Source organism: Chaetodon trifascialis, chromosome 15 (genome assembly GCF_039877785.1).
Source record: "Chaetodon trifascialis isolate fChaTrf1 chromosome 15, fChaTrf1.hap1, whole genome shotgun sequence".
NCBI lineage: Eukaryota > Metazoa > Chordata > Actinopteri > Chaetodontiformes > Chaetodontidae > Chaetodon > Chaetodon trifascialis.
The window spans coordinates 20,419,446-20,433,942 of NC_092070.1; the positions used below are offsets into that span (position 1 = coordinate 20,419,446).

The 14,497-nt window shown below is 41.1% G+C and overlaps 2 protein-coding genes across 2 annotated transcripts; one reads left to right on the forward strand and one right to left on the reverse strand.

The window, feature by feature from the left end:
• The first annotated feature begins 4,676 nt into the window (after positions 1-4,676).
• On the forward strand, positions 4,677-7,905 carry ccdc43 (coiled-coil domain containing 43). The gene is made up of 5 exons (XM_070981432.1): positions 4,677-4,855; positions 5,620-5,713; positions 6,518-6,653; positions 6,868-6,923; positions 7,088-7,905. The coding sequence occupies exons 1-5, from the start codon at positions 4,682-4,684 to the stop codon at positions 7,273-7,275; spliced, it is 648 nt and encodes a 215-aa protein (XP_070837533.1). The 5' UTR covers positions 4,677-4,681; the 3' UTR covers positions 7,276-7,905.
• Positions 7,906-9,075: 1,170 nt separating this feature from the next.
• Positions 9,076-13,979, reverse strand: moto (minamoto). Its single transcript, XM_070980216.1, has 7 exons — positions 13,917-13,979; positions 13,044-13,213; positions 12,713-12,817; positions 10,545-12,072; positions 10,147-10,281; positions 9,349-9,526; positions 9,076-9,266 (listed from the first exon to the last, which is right to left on the reverse strand). The coding sequence occupies exons 1-7, from the start codon at positions 13,977-13,979 to the stop codon at positions 9,076-9,078; spliced, it is 2,370 nt and encodes a 789-aa protein (XP_070836317.1).
• Positions 13,980-14,497: the final 518 nt, after the last annotated feature.

The following is a 14,497-nucleotide window of genomic DNA, read 5'->3' on the forward strand; positions in this document are numbered from 1 at the left end:
ACAAAGACTGGAAACTAGGAGAAACAACCAGCCTAGCTGAATTAAAAAAGAGAGAAATAATAATAAAAGAGAAATATATATCGAGTCAGAGTATGAAACACTTTCTTCCCACTGACCAGCTCCTCTGAAGTTAACTAATTAACATCTGATATCTTGTTTGTTTGATAAGTGTAAAAACATTATAATGGACTTTTTCTCAGCTGAGAGCGGTAACTTCACTGGAGTCTCCACTGGTTGCATAGCAACTGCTCCCAGCCAACAAATGGTTAGTCAGTAGTTTTTGCAGTTTAATGTGTTCAGATTAAACAAATTAGATATAACTTGTTGATCAGCGGGCATCAGAGGTGCTGATGGGGAGGTTTTGGTTTTAGTCACACCAGCTATTTCCCTGTTTATACTCTTTGTGCTAAGCTAATCATCTGCTAGCTGCAGCCTTATACCAATGGTTTAATGGTTTTTTCATCAATCATTAACAATGATAAGGGAGGCAATTCATGAAAGGATCCACACTGAACTTTAGTGAAGTAAAGGTCAGAACGATAGCATCCGAATACTGACATAAATCATATTTATTCAACTTAATTTCATCCATATTTTTCGCTTGGTCATCCACAGCCCCGCTGCACTGGCTCTATGCACCCCCAGGTGGGCCCGACCCCCAGTTTGAGAACCATCTTCTAAGTCCCTAACTATATTCCCCAAAATGCTGAACTATTGCTTTACGCTATATGTGCTTAGTTTTGACACGGCAAAGATCAAACAGCTTTAAGCAAAGAGTTCAGTAACATTTCTAACACAAAATCAGTGAGTTCTTCACGCGGTTAATGCAATGAGGCGTTCCAAGATCTGATATCCTGAATGTTGTCTTGCCGAATCAGAAAGCAGTCAGTAACGTTCAATAATAACAGTGTGACACTGATGGATGGACAGCAGAGGCCGACCACCGCTTCTCTTCTGAAGACCACTGACATCACTGGCTACAGTTACATGAACACTGACTCTCTTCTCTCATTAGTTCCCTCTATGAACCACAGAAAAATAAGAGTTTGCATGTCTGTGAAAGTGTGTGTGGGAGGGAAGGGGGTTAGAAGACGAATGAGTGAGAGCAACAGTGTGTGTCTGCATGCATGCATGTGTGTGTGAGAAAGAGAGAGTGAGTTGTGAAAATGGAAAAGGAATAAAAATAGAAGAACAGCAGTACAGAGTCTTAAACAAGTAACAATATCAAATGCAAAATAAAGTATTGGTATTATTAGAATGATTAGACTGTGTATGGAGTTGACCCTCGTCTAGTGCCCACCTACCTGTGAGGTCTCACAGGTGGACGTCCACAGCACACTGTGAAATAAAGAAAATCACTCAGAGACTCATACTATCAACTCTATCAAATGAAATAACACATTGCTGTGAAACTGCCATTAATGTCAGCTCACTCATAATTATCTCCCACAACGTAACAGAGTCAGCTGAGATGTTGAACAGGCGTCTTCAAGTCGTGTCACTTTTATTTATATAGCCTCAAGGGGCTTGACAATCCATACAGTGTTTTATTCAGCAGAATTACCAGCATCTTAAACTTTGAGCGTCGCTACAAGTCGAGCTACAGTGTGACAAGGAAGCACACTGCGAGGAGAAGATGAGGAAACATGCCTGTTACACATGCTGCTTTCATTGCTCTGCACTGCCCGGCTGTTCTGGGCTCTGGTTATATTCTGTCACATTAACGTTGGGATGGAGGATATGTTGACAGAGAGAGGACATTGCACATTGAGGCTGTAGGGCTTTTCTAGGGCTGGTGGCATTGGGACATGAAGACAAGTGTGTATTTGTGTGTGTGTGTGTGTGTGTGTGTGTGTGTGTGTGTGTGTGTGTGTGTGTGTGTGTGTGTGTGTGTGTGTGTGTGTGTGTATAGAAGGAGAGGGTTGCCTGTGGAACGGAGCATGTGGATGCCCACCCACTCAGCAGCCTCGCGGCCCTCGTCATTTCGCATCAATCCACAGCCCCTCAATATAAATAGGACAGGCGTCCTAAAGCTATGCAGTACTAAGAGAGGCAATGGCATTATGCATTGACCCTGGACCCCTCAGCTTGAAATATGACTACGCCAGCCTGTTGTAATGGTAGTTTCCCTCTAACTTGGGCACCACTCTGTTAACAGAGAACTGTTTTGACGTTTAATATGCATGAAATTAATGTACTTAACCATCCTGTTCTGGCTTCATAATACAATTGAGCGCCTGCGGACATCAATAAAACTACAGCATTCACACGCACCTCCAACGAGCAAAAATGTTGTTTCCCTAAGAGTTTATAACCAAAATTTTTTTGGTTTACAGCACTGGGCCACGCCTTCATTTTCATTGTGGGAGATTCGTGTCCATCAGTATCTCGACATGCTGCAATAATAGTGCTACTTTTAGTCACCTTTCCCAATTCATTGCTAGAATTAATGCATAATATACAGCTGGGACACTGAGTCTGTCTGTTTGGTCCAATTCTGAACACTATTAGCGCAAAAGCACAAGAGTAGAAGTCTTGAGCATGGTGCACCAACTTATCAGGATTAAAGTTTGTGTGAATTTTGCCTGCAGAAAATACAAAGCGAGCTAAATGCGTGAGCAAATGTATGTGGACTGTAAGGAATTGAAGGTGGTGCACAAAAATAGAGTACAGTTCCACGCGGTAGCTTCCCCGTGGCGTCACAGAAGCTTCACACTTCATTACTGCAAGGCCAGCGACGTGTGAAGGTATTATGTAGGAGCAGTGAGAAGGGGTGTGTTTGCATGTGTGTGTGTGTGTGTGTGTGTGTGTGTGTGTGTGTGTGTGTGTGTGTGTGTGTGTGTGTGTGTGTGTGTTAGGGGTATAAAGGGTGTGGGTTGTGTGTGTGTGGGATAACTAATAACCCACCCTTTGTTCAAAGTGCTTTCTGGAAGCAGGATCAAGCCATTCACATGGAAACATTGTTTAATATATTCAAACAGCTGGGAGGTGTTGTCTGTTGTCCCAGTGTCAAATGAAAGAGGAAGAACAAACAGCTGGCAGGGCATTTTCTTGTTCCACAGCTCTGCTTACAACTATACTTTAACAAACAGAGTCTGGTGCACGTGCACGGAGCAATTTGCAATGAATCACATACTAAATAAGCTCCAAACTACTGTCACGCAACTAAATCGAAGACTCAGCTGTATCCTCTGTCTCTGCCCTGAGAGGCGTAAACAAATCTGTGTCCTCTACTTCCACCCAGAGGCCAAAAGCAGAATGTCACACTTGGGGGGTTTGACACATCTGTATGTCATCTTTGTGAGTCCATTTGCAGAGGTGGGGATGCCAGTAATGCAAAAGTTAGTGATGAAAATGAATGTCACCTTACACATCTTATCATAGTTAGGTTTCCCCCGCCAATGATCCAGAGCAACAAGCTTCTCAAAGGTTTACAATCATACGAATTAACCACCAGCAGCTCACTCAGATGCTGGAGTCAAATAGGTTTTTTTTTTGTATTTTGGTATGTTGTTGTGATAATGACTGTTTTCTGCCAAACACTGTTTGACTGCCAGCTGCCCACTGAATTTAAAAAGAATAGCTGATTATTTTGAAATCAGCATTTCAATTAGACAAGCACTGGTATGCCTGCAAGGGAGTGCAGGAGTACTTCTGTAAACTGTGGGACAATTGAACGTTAATTTTCAATCAAGAACTTTGAGATTCGTGGCAGGATCCCAGAGCCCTCACTGTATGCAACTGCCAATGCTGAGCATTTAGCGCTGATTGAAATTTTGGCTGCTGAAGTGAATTCACAAAGCCAGGCTAGCAGCGTGACAACTTTATCAGCCATTTTCACTCAAATGGACGGTTGACAGGACCTGTGTTCATCAACTACAAGCTGTAATTTAGCTTGTGGGTGCAACTCGTGAACTTTGGTGAGGACCATTCATTATTGCTGAACAGGCAGAGAGGAACGTGTTAATATATGTGGTGATTCAGAAAGATGGAGAGGAGTCAGAGGGGGCAAAAAACATGATTGTTTGTTGTTGTTTTTTTCTCTATTTTACGGGCCAATATAGAAATGAGTGAGACAGACAAGAACATTTAGATTAGTTAATATTATACTTTGTTTTTGACAAATTTTTGACATTTTCCAAACATGCATTAATTTGTTGTACCAGGGCATTTTCCTCTTCCAACTTCCAATTTGAATGTTTTCTGACAGCCAGTAGAGGCTACAAACATTTATGGAGATTAGTCTAAAGTTAAAGGATTTATACCTCAAACTGAGTGACTGTACTCTCAAATTGTACTCCCAGTTTAAAAGTCCCAGTGTTTTGAGTGTTACAACCTTTTTCAGATATGCATAAATCGTTTCTATTGTTGGAATTATTCAGTAATGCCAAAAAAAAAAACTTTAAGTTGTCATATAGTTAAACCCACAAAACATGACTCATAGCTCATCTATGAGGGATGAATGGGAAGCTCCTCCTCGACCTTTTTTGTGTTGGCACCAAATACTTTATATACAATTAATGGCTGGCACTTGACAACTACAAATGACCCGGACGTAGATATTTACGTCGTCGTTAGAGCGAATAAGCTAAAATGTCAAATACGTGAATATATTTCACATTTTGTCACAGGCAATGACAAAGGACAGCCGTGCGCCACTGAAGGACCCCAAAGGGCCAAGATGGCTGCGCCCGTGACAGACGCCGGCGGGTTCGAAAGCTGGCTCAATGATCGCCTAGACTCGTTAGAAGTGGACCGTGAGGTGTACGGGGTGTATATTTTAGGGGTCCTACAAGAAGAGGAGAGTGACGAGGAGAAAGAAGACGCGCTTCAAGGAATTTTATCCGCATTTCTGGTGAATATCCAAAGCGGCATGTCCCGCTCAGCCACCGAGGCTGTGTTTTATCATGTGTTGCTGTCTGTCTTCAGTGCCGGGCGGTGCCAAGTGACAGCGCTGATGTCACCTGTCATCTATGGAAGAAATTATCGACGTTAGACGCAGCAGTGTTTCTTCGGCTATATGCAGACGCCACAGGCAGTGATATGGAATGTTCTCTGCTGCCACGCCAAATCCCATTCAAAAATCTGGCACTTGTAGTTAATTGTGGTCTTGTTTAGCACTAGCAGACGCCAAGTCACATATGACTCAATGCCTAATATAGACCCTACGGTGTCTAAACAAATTCGGCTTAGAGAAAGAACCATCAAAACCACGATGACCTTTGGTACAGATGCATGTTGATAATTGATTAACCATTTGCACATTTAGAATTAACTGCCAGTTGTTAGTCTGTAATTCGCTTAACATTGGAAAACAGGTACTGCTCACAGTAACATGTAACGTGCGGTTTCATGCCCTTATTGTGCACTTAGGGGGCAATGCTGAATAGCAGCTCTGTGCCAGCCTCTGCTAAACAAACCAGATATTGAATCACTGCATGCGGCATTTACTGGCTGTGAATGAATCCAGAAGGGGCTCACCTGTAAGGCACTTCACCTATGCCTCATCTCATACTAACAGGCTGTGTTGATGCATGAGCATTCGTTGCCTGTTTGGATAGTATGAGTTTATAAAGTGAGCTTTCTTGTAAGTAACCATTAATAGTCCTTTGTGTGCAGGATGAGGACTCTGTGGAAGATGTCTGCAAAGAGATCATCAAACAGTGGACAGAGTTTCACAACCGATCAGCAGCCAGACAGGACGCTGATGACGGTATTTATGTAACTTTGATTCATCCACATTCCCAATCTCATTGAAGTGTAAGATTTTTTTCTCAAGGTACCTTGTCAGTAAAAATAAAAATTCAGTGACTCTAAGGAAATCAGTTGTCAAGGTTGGAAGCATCTGGGCAAACTTTGCAAAGCATTCATGCACAGTACTGTACAGGTATAATACAACCTTACATCAACAAAAATAAGAGCAACATAAACAACCTTGCAATCCAAACTTGCACAAAAAATATATAGTTATAAGAAGTCATACAAGCATTTCGAAAATAGCAGTCCAAAATCAAGCCAGCAGGCTCATCAGCTCTTTTAAGTCTTGAATAAACAACAAAGACAGCTTGCTACTGAGTCTGTCCTCCATACCGGTTATACATACAGAGGGATTCACTCTTTGAGTTTTAAATTGTTTGCTTTGAGTTTGGAGCAGAGTGCAAGACACTTTTGTCTCAGGGAGAGATTAACATTTCCTGAAAAAAACTAAACAAAAACAGTTCCTGAGACTGCAGAAAGTTTTTGCGGTCTGAAGAAGTGTTTATGCAAGAAAAGTTATTTCCACCGAGTTTGTTTTCTCAAGTGTTATTACTGGAAAGAGATTGTTTACTGTGTACATAATCATAAGGATCTGTATACGGTCTGGAGCCTCTTGCTCAGATGGGTACCTTCGTGGCTCCTTCTGTGAACGTACATTCATATTGACAGTGAAAAGCAGGTACTTTCATTGCAAGTAAAAATACTAAATGTTTGGATGTTTTATTTAGTTTGGCTGTGCTCTGTCATTCCTTTTCTGTAGCTGAGGTCCAGGCCATCGCCAGCATGATAGAGAAACAAGCTCAGATTGTGAAGAAACACCAGGAGGTGTCCGAGGAGTCGAGGAAACGGAAAGAAGCCCTCCTTGCGCAATACGCTAACATAACGGACGAAGAGGAATATCCTTGAATTTGCTAATTGTGATGACAGCGATGCTAGAATGGGCCATGTTTCACTTCAGCTACAAGTGTTTCTTTGACCGTGCGCGCAGACTGTCCATGTATGTTTTCATGAGAAGAAAGCAAATATTTATGTTGTCTCATCCAGTGAGTTTCCTTCAGACACATTCAGTTGTGATCCCCAAGATGTCAGTTCTTTCCTTGACAAAAGCACTGAAGCTGAAGAAGAGGAGCCAACAAGTGGAAATAGCTTTAGTGGAAATGAAAAATGTATCCTTTCTAAAGCTGAGCCTGTTTAAAATGACATGGAATTCAGTGTTAATGATTGCAACATGAATGAATAATGCAATAGCAGCGCAACTCTGTTCTTATCATTTACATCTCTATAGTGGTAATATATGAGGATGATAGTGATCCTTCACTGAGAGTGTCAGCCCTGTTTAAGAACACCAACGTGGAAGAGGTGCTGAACAGACAGAAGCAGAAGCGGGAACAGGCTCGTGAAGACGCTCACAAGAAAAAGGAAATGGACAAGATGCAGCGGGAGAAGGACAAACTAGCCAAACAAGACAGAAAGGAGAAGGAGAAGAAGCGTACACAAAAAGGTGAACGCAAAAGATAAAACCAAGAGACACGACACCTTGTGTGTGAAAACGTTTTGCTACAAGACGAAAATGAAAAACAACAGTCTTTGCCTCTTTAGCATCGTCCCCTTCAGTGTGTTAACATGTCTTCATCAGACTCTTTGTTAATTACATTCTACAACTCTTCATTTGTAAAGAGCAGTGTGCAGGATGTTGTCCAGGTCCAGTTCTTACTGATACCCACATGAGCAGACAGGAAAGATGTTGTCAAGGAATAAAGCTGCAAACCTTTAGATGATGACGAGTCAGTTTCATGTCAATCAAAAAGTACTGACAGACAGTTGCCCCCCTGAACTTATCGTAGCACACAGCTGAAAAAAAATCTTGGCGAAAATGGAGGAATGCCTGTAAAGCAACTCAGTTTCTGCTGTTTTCCTCTGTGCCAGTATCTTGCAAATGCCTTTCATTTCTGCACAACTCCAAGCAAACGCTGTCAAACTGGTTTGCTTCATTACTTTAGGTTTATTTTTACCGTCTATGCATTTCGTCAGTGAGTATAAGCAAAGGAGCAGTTGCGAAATGATACCTCAAATATATCATGTACCATAATTTGAATGTTTATAATGAGGTTCATCTTTTTAAATTAATAATAAAAACATTTTCAGCCATTTGGATTGGTTTATTTTAGATTTTCCAATACACAGAACAAGGCACAAGAAAAAACACAACATGAACATTGAATGAATGAACAACTCTCACATTCACAAAGCGCAGTGAGAGGAATGCCACAGATGACTGCTTAATGCTAATGCTAATGCTAACGTGACCGCCCATTACACATACAGAAGAGGTGGTCCCAAACTGTCTCACTGATGAGAAGACTGATATTTGAACAGTGTCTGAAAAGAATCTGATGAAAAGTGTGATTAATGCATCTCAAGTTAAAACGCTGAACTTAATGAGTATCTTTAGTTACAGTTCAAACAAAGTCGCAGATGAGTGTTTTGATTACAATGATGAGTGAGAAGAAATTAAAAGCTTCAGGTATGAATCGGAACGCTTCAAAACATTTTATAATTTAGTGACTGCTAGAGAGATATATGTGTATATTTATAGATCTAGTTTTTATTTTGGTTTACATTTCACTGATGGAAGGAGTATTTGTTAATATTGTAATGGAAATGTGATTAATGCATTTAAACCTTTTTTTGTTTGCAGAAGTTTGAGTATCTTTGGCAATTCAACATTCACCAAACTGCAAACAGATGAACCTTTTTTTTCTGATTAGAGCATGTTAAGGTTGCATTAGAAAAACTGAAGCTGCATAAATTAAATGGAACATGTTAGAAAACATTTTAATATCTTCATTTTAAATGACTGCCGCAATGATTCAAATGTTGCCTGGCAATACTCAGAACGGAGGTTCCATTACATTCCAATAAATAGGTTAAGACAAAAAAAATTAAATCTTTCTCATAAATAGTGTCTTAAAATAAAACGGTGATGGAGCAAGATTCACATTAATTTGGAAGTGACACTAATTAAATGAAGTTAAGATGCAGCAGGTTTAATTGCATTTCATGCAATTTCCTACTCAACAAAAGTTAGCCACCCAAAGTTCCTCGGTGCCAAACAGCGCAGCCATCATCAGGCTCCAAACTGCTCACCTCCTATTCTGCAGTGATCACTGTGTTGCAGGCAAAATGTCACCATAGACTTGCAGGTAACATTTGTTTTTACATCACCCTGGTGCCTATATGGAATTTATAATGGGGGGGATGGGGTGGAGTGGTTTTAATTTGATTGAGACCTTTAACTCATGCTTGTTGCCTGTTAAATCATAACTTAAAAGAGTATCTGTCAAATGGAGAGGGGCATCTCTCTGTGCCTTTGTCCTCCCTCTCAACATGGTGGTCCTGCCTCTTGACAGGTTTCGGTAGTGCCATCTGGAGAGCACACCACAGGGCTGTGCAGAGCTTCCTTGTGGCGGCAGCAAGGTCCTTCACTGCGACGGCCAACAACAGGGTGTCTATGAAACAGAGACGAGTTAGGATCTGCAGCATTTCAGAGGGACGAACACACCGTTTGCCGACCGTTGCAATATGAGTTACCCGTGTCCTCTGTGAAATGAGCGCTCCGCCGCTGGTGCTTGGACATGTTGGCAATCTCCTCCTTGCGTCTTGCCTGGGTGATGCAAATAGCCATACGATGCCTGTTCAGAGCTGTGTGGATGTTGATATGGAGGGGGATGTTGTACAGACCCTCGATTCTCTCCAGAAGTCTTGCCACCTGCAACACACCAGCATAAGCAACCCTTATATCCCCCCTCATTCTTAAAATTGGATTTATTCATGTGACACATTACTACAACAAAACTTGCAATACTTACTTTGAGGAATCTCTGCTTAATCCATGTGTGCTTTTTAACTAAACTTATTCCAAAAGATGTTAAAATAGTGTAGAATCTTTAAAAAAAAATATTTTAACTTTGAACTGAATTTGCAACCAAAAACTCAGTGGAAAGTTCTGGATGATCACATCTACACAAAGACCAAGGCCAAGATTTGAATGCTGGACTTAGTGTGAGGACAGAGTGCTTAGACATGAGTCATCATAAAAACATCACTGCACAGAAATAGTTCATTCATCAAAAAGACACTTAAAAAGATGAACTGTTCACCCTCTTGAGGTCTTGCATACTTGTACTTTGAAGTATAATCAGTCTCCATACCAAGGATAATTAAACAAACCTCCAGAACAGCACCCTGAAGGAATGTAGTTCTCTCTGAACAGAAATAAAGGCTGTGCAAAGGAAAGCTGTACACATCACCTTCAGAACAGAACATGGCTGCTGTGAGCGAATTCATCTGTAGATGGCAGTATGGAAGCAATTAATTAAGAGGGCTCACCCTTGCTTGTTCTCTCATCTGGTTAACAAGGAGGTGGTCGAGTCTTGTTGGGTTTGGTGGAGTTCTGGGTAATTTAGTGTGAGTCAATGCTGCAGTCCTTTTCTCAAGAAATGTCTTAGTAAGGATGGCTTCTGTCTGTAACAGAAAACAAGTGTGAACAACTGCGCAGCAGCAACAACAAAAAAGTTATTTTTCAGGCTAGTAGACAACCCCTGGTCCCAAAAGATTTTAATATTTTTCCTTCCAATATAGTGAAACTGTACAGTGAACATGGACCATATTAAAAGTAACAGACCTAAAGCTGGCCCCCTGTAGATGCAGTATACTTGACAGCTGAAAATCTATACAGCAAATACTATTCCTCTAACTAGACACCAAATCAGATTTCAAAAGCATACCTTCTTTCTCTCCCTCTCCAAACACCTGAACTGCTCGTAACACTCGTCCAGGTAGAAGTAAAGATGGATCACAGGTCCTCCTTGATTCATCTCCATTGGAGCTGCCATGGCTGAGGCCGTGCCAGGGTAGGTATTCTCTCCTCTGCAGGTCATCATGTCACTGACATAGGGGTTGAAAGCTGCTGACTCACTGGCTGACATCATATCACCCATATCCATGACAGGAGCACCACCTCCATAGGGTAACGTAGATCCAGAGGTGAAGTTGGAGGAGTTGATGGGCACACTGGAGTGCCCTATGGGGTCATTTACAGGATACATGAGAGGCATGAACTGCTGTGTATTCCCTGCACTGGCCATGCTGCTTTCTCCATCAAATCTCTGAGACTGCAAGTGGAAGAAGTAAGGATAGTGCGAATGGGCCGGTCTCCTGTCACCCACTCTCATGTTAGAGTTGCTTAGAGATCTCGTAGAGAAGCCTTCTCCCAGACAGCCAGACATATGCGTCCTCTTCTTTTCCTTAAGCATCTGTGGCTTCATCTTGCTCTGTGTCTGTCTCTGCTGGATGAGATGCTTTGAATACTGGTTCATACTCGTGTTAACGGGGAATGAAGTGACCCCTCTGTGCGTGGTCATCTTGTTTTGGTATTGGTTTGGGAGGTTGAAAGATCCAGAGAATGGATTTGGTTGCTGCGAGCACTCTGTGTTGTGAGGGCTGAAGTCATGTAGATCTTGAAAGGCATCATACTTAAATGTTTGGTTTCTCAGTCCTCCATTTCTTTGCATCTGCACTCTCCCAGATTCTCCCACCCCCTGTTTTTGGGTCTGCATTGCAGGAGTACCCTGTGTTGACATTTCAGGACTGGTGATTTTCCATTGTTCAACCATGCTGTCTTCATGGTGCATGCCCACTGTCTGCCTGTGCATGTTTGGAAAGTCTCCACGACATAAGCTATCATGCTCACCAGCCATGAACGACTGAAAACTGTTGACCAGTTGGTTAATGTCTTGTGGCACATACTGATCATTACTAATGGGCTTTGTGCTGCTCTGGATGCAGTGGTCTTCATAATAAGGATGAAAGCATGGGTTGTTAATTTCACTTTGTGGTCTAAAGACATCACTGAAGTCAGAGAACTTATTCAAAGTCTGACTATTCCTTCTTTCTTTATCAGCTGCCGTGTTGTCGTATTTGCTTTGTTGCATCTGTGACAGGCAGGTGTTTTCCATGCTGGGCACTGGTAGACCTGGTGGTAGTCTCTGAGGACGGAGGGTACAGCTGTCCATGTCTCCATTAGGCAAATTAAAAAGCCATTGTTGACTGGTAGCAAGGCCATTGGGCTGCTGACAGAAGTCTTGAACATCTCTGTCCACTGATTGTCCCTGTGCTTTACTCAAAGCGTCACAGGATGCATAGTTCAGAGGAAAGGTAGGGTTATTTTGCGTTTTAGCCTCTGATTGAAAATACTGTAACAGTTCCTCTCTCAACGTCTTTGGAGACCAGATGGGATTACATGTAGGTAGGCTCCTAGAAGGAGAATTAAGGACTTAAAACTCATACAACATATATGAAATATAACCAAACGGCATATTACCAATAACTGAGAATGTGTCTGACATGGACAAATGTGGTACATGTGTAAAATGGCAACTCTGGCCAACATCTGGACCTGATTCAGTGGACAGTGTCCAAAGTTCATCAGAGAAAACAGCTTTAGTGTCTCCGGTATATAATCAGAGTGGACAGCAACGGTGCGATCCAGCTGCCTCGCAAGGTCACATGATTTGGACAGCATGACTGCTTTCGACATTCTCACGTGACAGTAACAGTTGGTGATGATACTGCAACTCTATTGCATCTCTATTGCTCTCATTTGGAGCCTTAAAGCTGCCATTTTAAAGCTGTTTTGAGTCTTTTGTTTTTAAACTGAAGTGTTGTCTCATGTGAGGCATTTGCTGTTGTTTGTTTGGAAATTCCAGGTAAAAGAATAATCACGTCATGAAGTATAGTACAGTGTGGTATTGAATTTTATGAATTTACAGAACAATTACTATAATGTGACATAAAATTAAATACACGGTGATACAAGATCTTGGCCATGTTACCCTTTTCTATACTGTAATATATACCCATGCCTGTAGTATGAAAACATTTAACCTTCACTTACCCTTCATTGCAGTAGCTGTCCTGTGAATCGGCTTCATCCAAAATATTCGACACCAGACCCTGTAGATCAGCCTCCCCGTCACAATCTGTATTATCAGTGGCTTTCCTTCAAGAAAAAGAAAACATGTCCCCTGAATTTCACTCAAACATTCGTTTCCCAGCACATTTAACTACCTCTGAATAACAGAATAAAATCCAAAACCTTGGAAAAATTGTGATTTAATGATGAGACTGAATATCAGTGTGACTGTCTAACTCTTCTGAAGTACCCTTAGGACAGTGCACAGATGAATAACCACACACTTAACCTGAACATAATTAAAACTGAATACCTGCTTTGAGTCCTAGTCTGGGCACTCTTGATAAGGCCATAGGGATCATCATGAGCATTGTGAGACCAGGGTGTGTAGGATGCTGTGTCTTGTTCCTGCACTGAGACACTGGGGATGGAAAAGAACAATACCTTGCCACCATTGTTCCCACCACCTACATTTACACCGGCCTGAAAGAGAAAAGCATAAGTGAATCCGTCTGTAAGTCATCTGAAAAAGCTTAACTACAATTTTGAAGCTTAAACTATTCAACAATACTGCTGAAAAAGAATTGAAAAACACAAATGGGGCAATTAAAGCTGAAATGATTAGTTCATTAACAGATTACTTGATTGATAGATAATGAATCAGCAACTATTTTGGTTTTAAAAAGTCCATTCAATTTTAAGGATTTCCTGCAGGTTTTTTGTGTCACTGTAAATTGAATATTTTGGGGGGTTTTGACTGTGAAAATATGATTTTCACTGCTCTCTAGTATTTTGCAGGTCATACAATTAATTGCCAATTTAAGCAGTGATAAATAGTAGTAGAAGTACCTTTCTGGTATTTCATTTGAGAATCATCAATATTATTATTCCCTTTATGTAACAGCACCTACTTACCTTGTTGCCTTTTTACTGTAATACCTTCTTATACATTTTACCTTATTGTCATGTTTTTTTTTCTTTGTCTTTTTATTTTGAAGCACATTGAGGCTCTACCTGTAGCATGACATGTGCTATATATATATATATATATATATATATATATATATATATATATATATATATATATATATATATATATTTAAAAAAAACAAACAAACTTGTCATTACCCCTAACAGGCCTATAGCTGCAGCACTTATGCCATGTCAATATAAAACTATTGCTTACCTGACGCTGGTATGTGGGAAACGGTGAATTTGAAAATGCGCTCTGATGCCAGTCAAACGCCATCGTAGACTCTCTTAAACTTGCCTGATTTCTTTACTCCATTACTGGTCTGCCGAAACACAAGGTGTTCACTGTTGATATTTGATATAACCTTATGTGACAGAGGTTACAAATCACATAGAAATTATTAGCTAGCTATCAGAGAATGCAAACTGACTGACTAATTTAGCCGTTAAAGGTTAGTGGCTTTAGCTAGCTAGCTGTTGAGCTGCTGTGGTCAATTTGGACTAAACTTTCGACCATATCAAAACTGCTTCCCTGCCAGTCAAATTTGGCAAACTTCTCTTAAACAGACCAACTTATCTAAGTAAAACATGGCGCTAACCTACCTCAGTCAGTTAATTAACGGGAGCTGTTGAAGTTTAACAGTTTTCCTCCCTGTCACCGACGCTACATTATCCTCAAATGCCCTCGTGCCATCCTCAACTCGACCCAACAGACGTGATGCCCTCGCGACCGCACATTGGCTGAGCCTGTGAAATTCTATTTTTAGTCCAATTAACATCAAGCAGGAGATCCAA

Excerpts from the sequence above, each read along its gene's own strand:
- ccdc43 (XM_070981432.1), top strand. The coding sequence starts at position 4,682 with ATGGCTGCGCCCGTGACAGACGCCGGCGGGTTCGAAAGCTGGCTCAAT. Across the intron at positions 5,714-6,517 it reads CAGACAGGACGCTGATGACG|CTGAGGTCCAGGCCATCGCC; the intron begins GTATTTATGTAA and ends CCTTTTCTGTAG. Across the intron at positions 6,924-7,087 it reads CTTTAGTGGAAATGAAAAAT|CCCTGTTTAAGAACACCAAC; the intron begins GTATCCTTTCTA and ends TGAGAGTGTCAG.
- moto (XM_070980216.1), bottom strand. The coding sequence starts at position 13,979 with ATGGCGTTTGACTGGCATCAGAGCGCATTTTCAAATTCACCGTTTCCC. Across the intron at positions 12,073-12,712 it reads GACAGCTACTGCAATGAAGG|GAGCCTACCTACATGTAATC; the intron begins GTAAGTGAAGGT and ends TTCTCCTTCTAG. Across the intron at positions 10,282-10,544 it reads TGGAGAGGGAGAGAAAGAAG|ACAGAAGCCATCCTTACTAA; the intron begins GTATGCTTTTGA and ends TTTCTGTTACAG.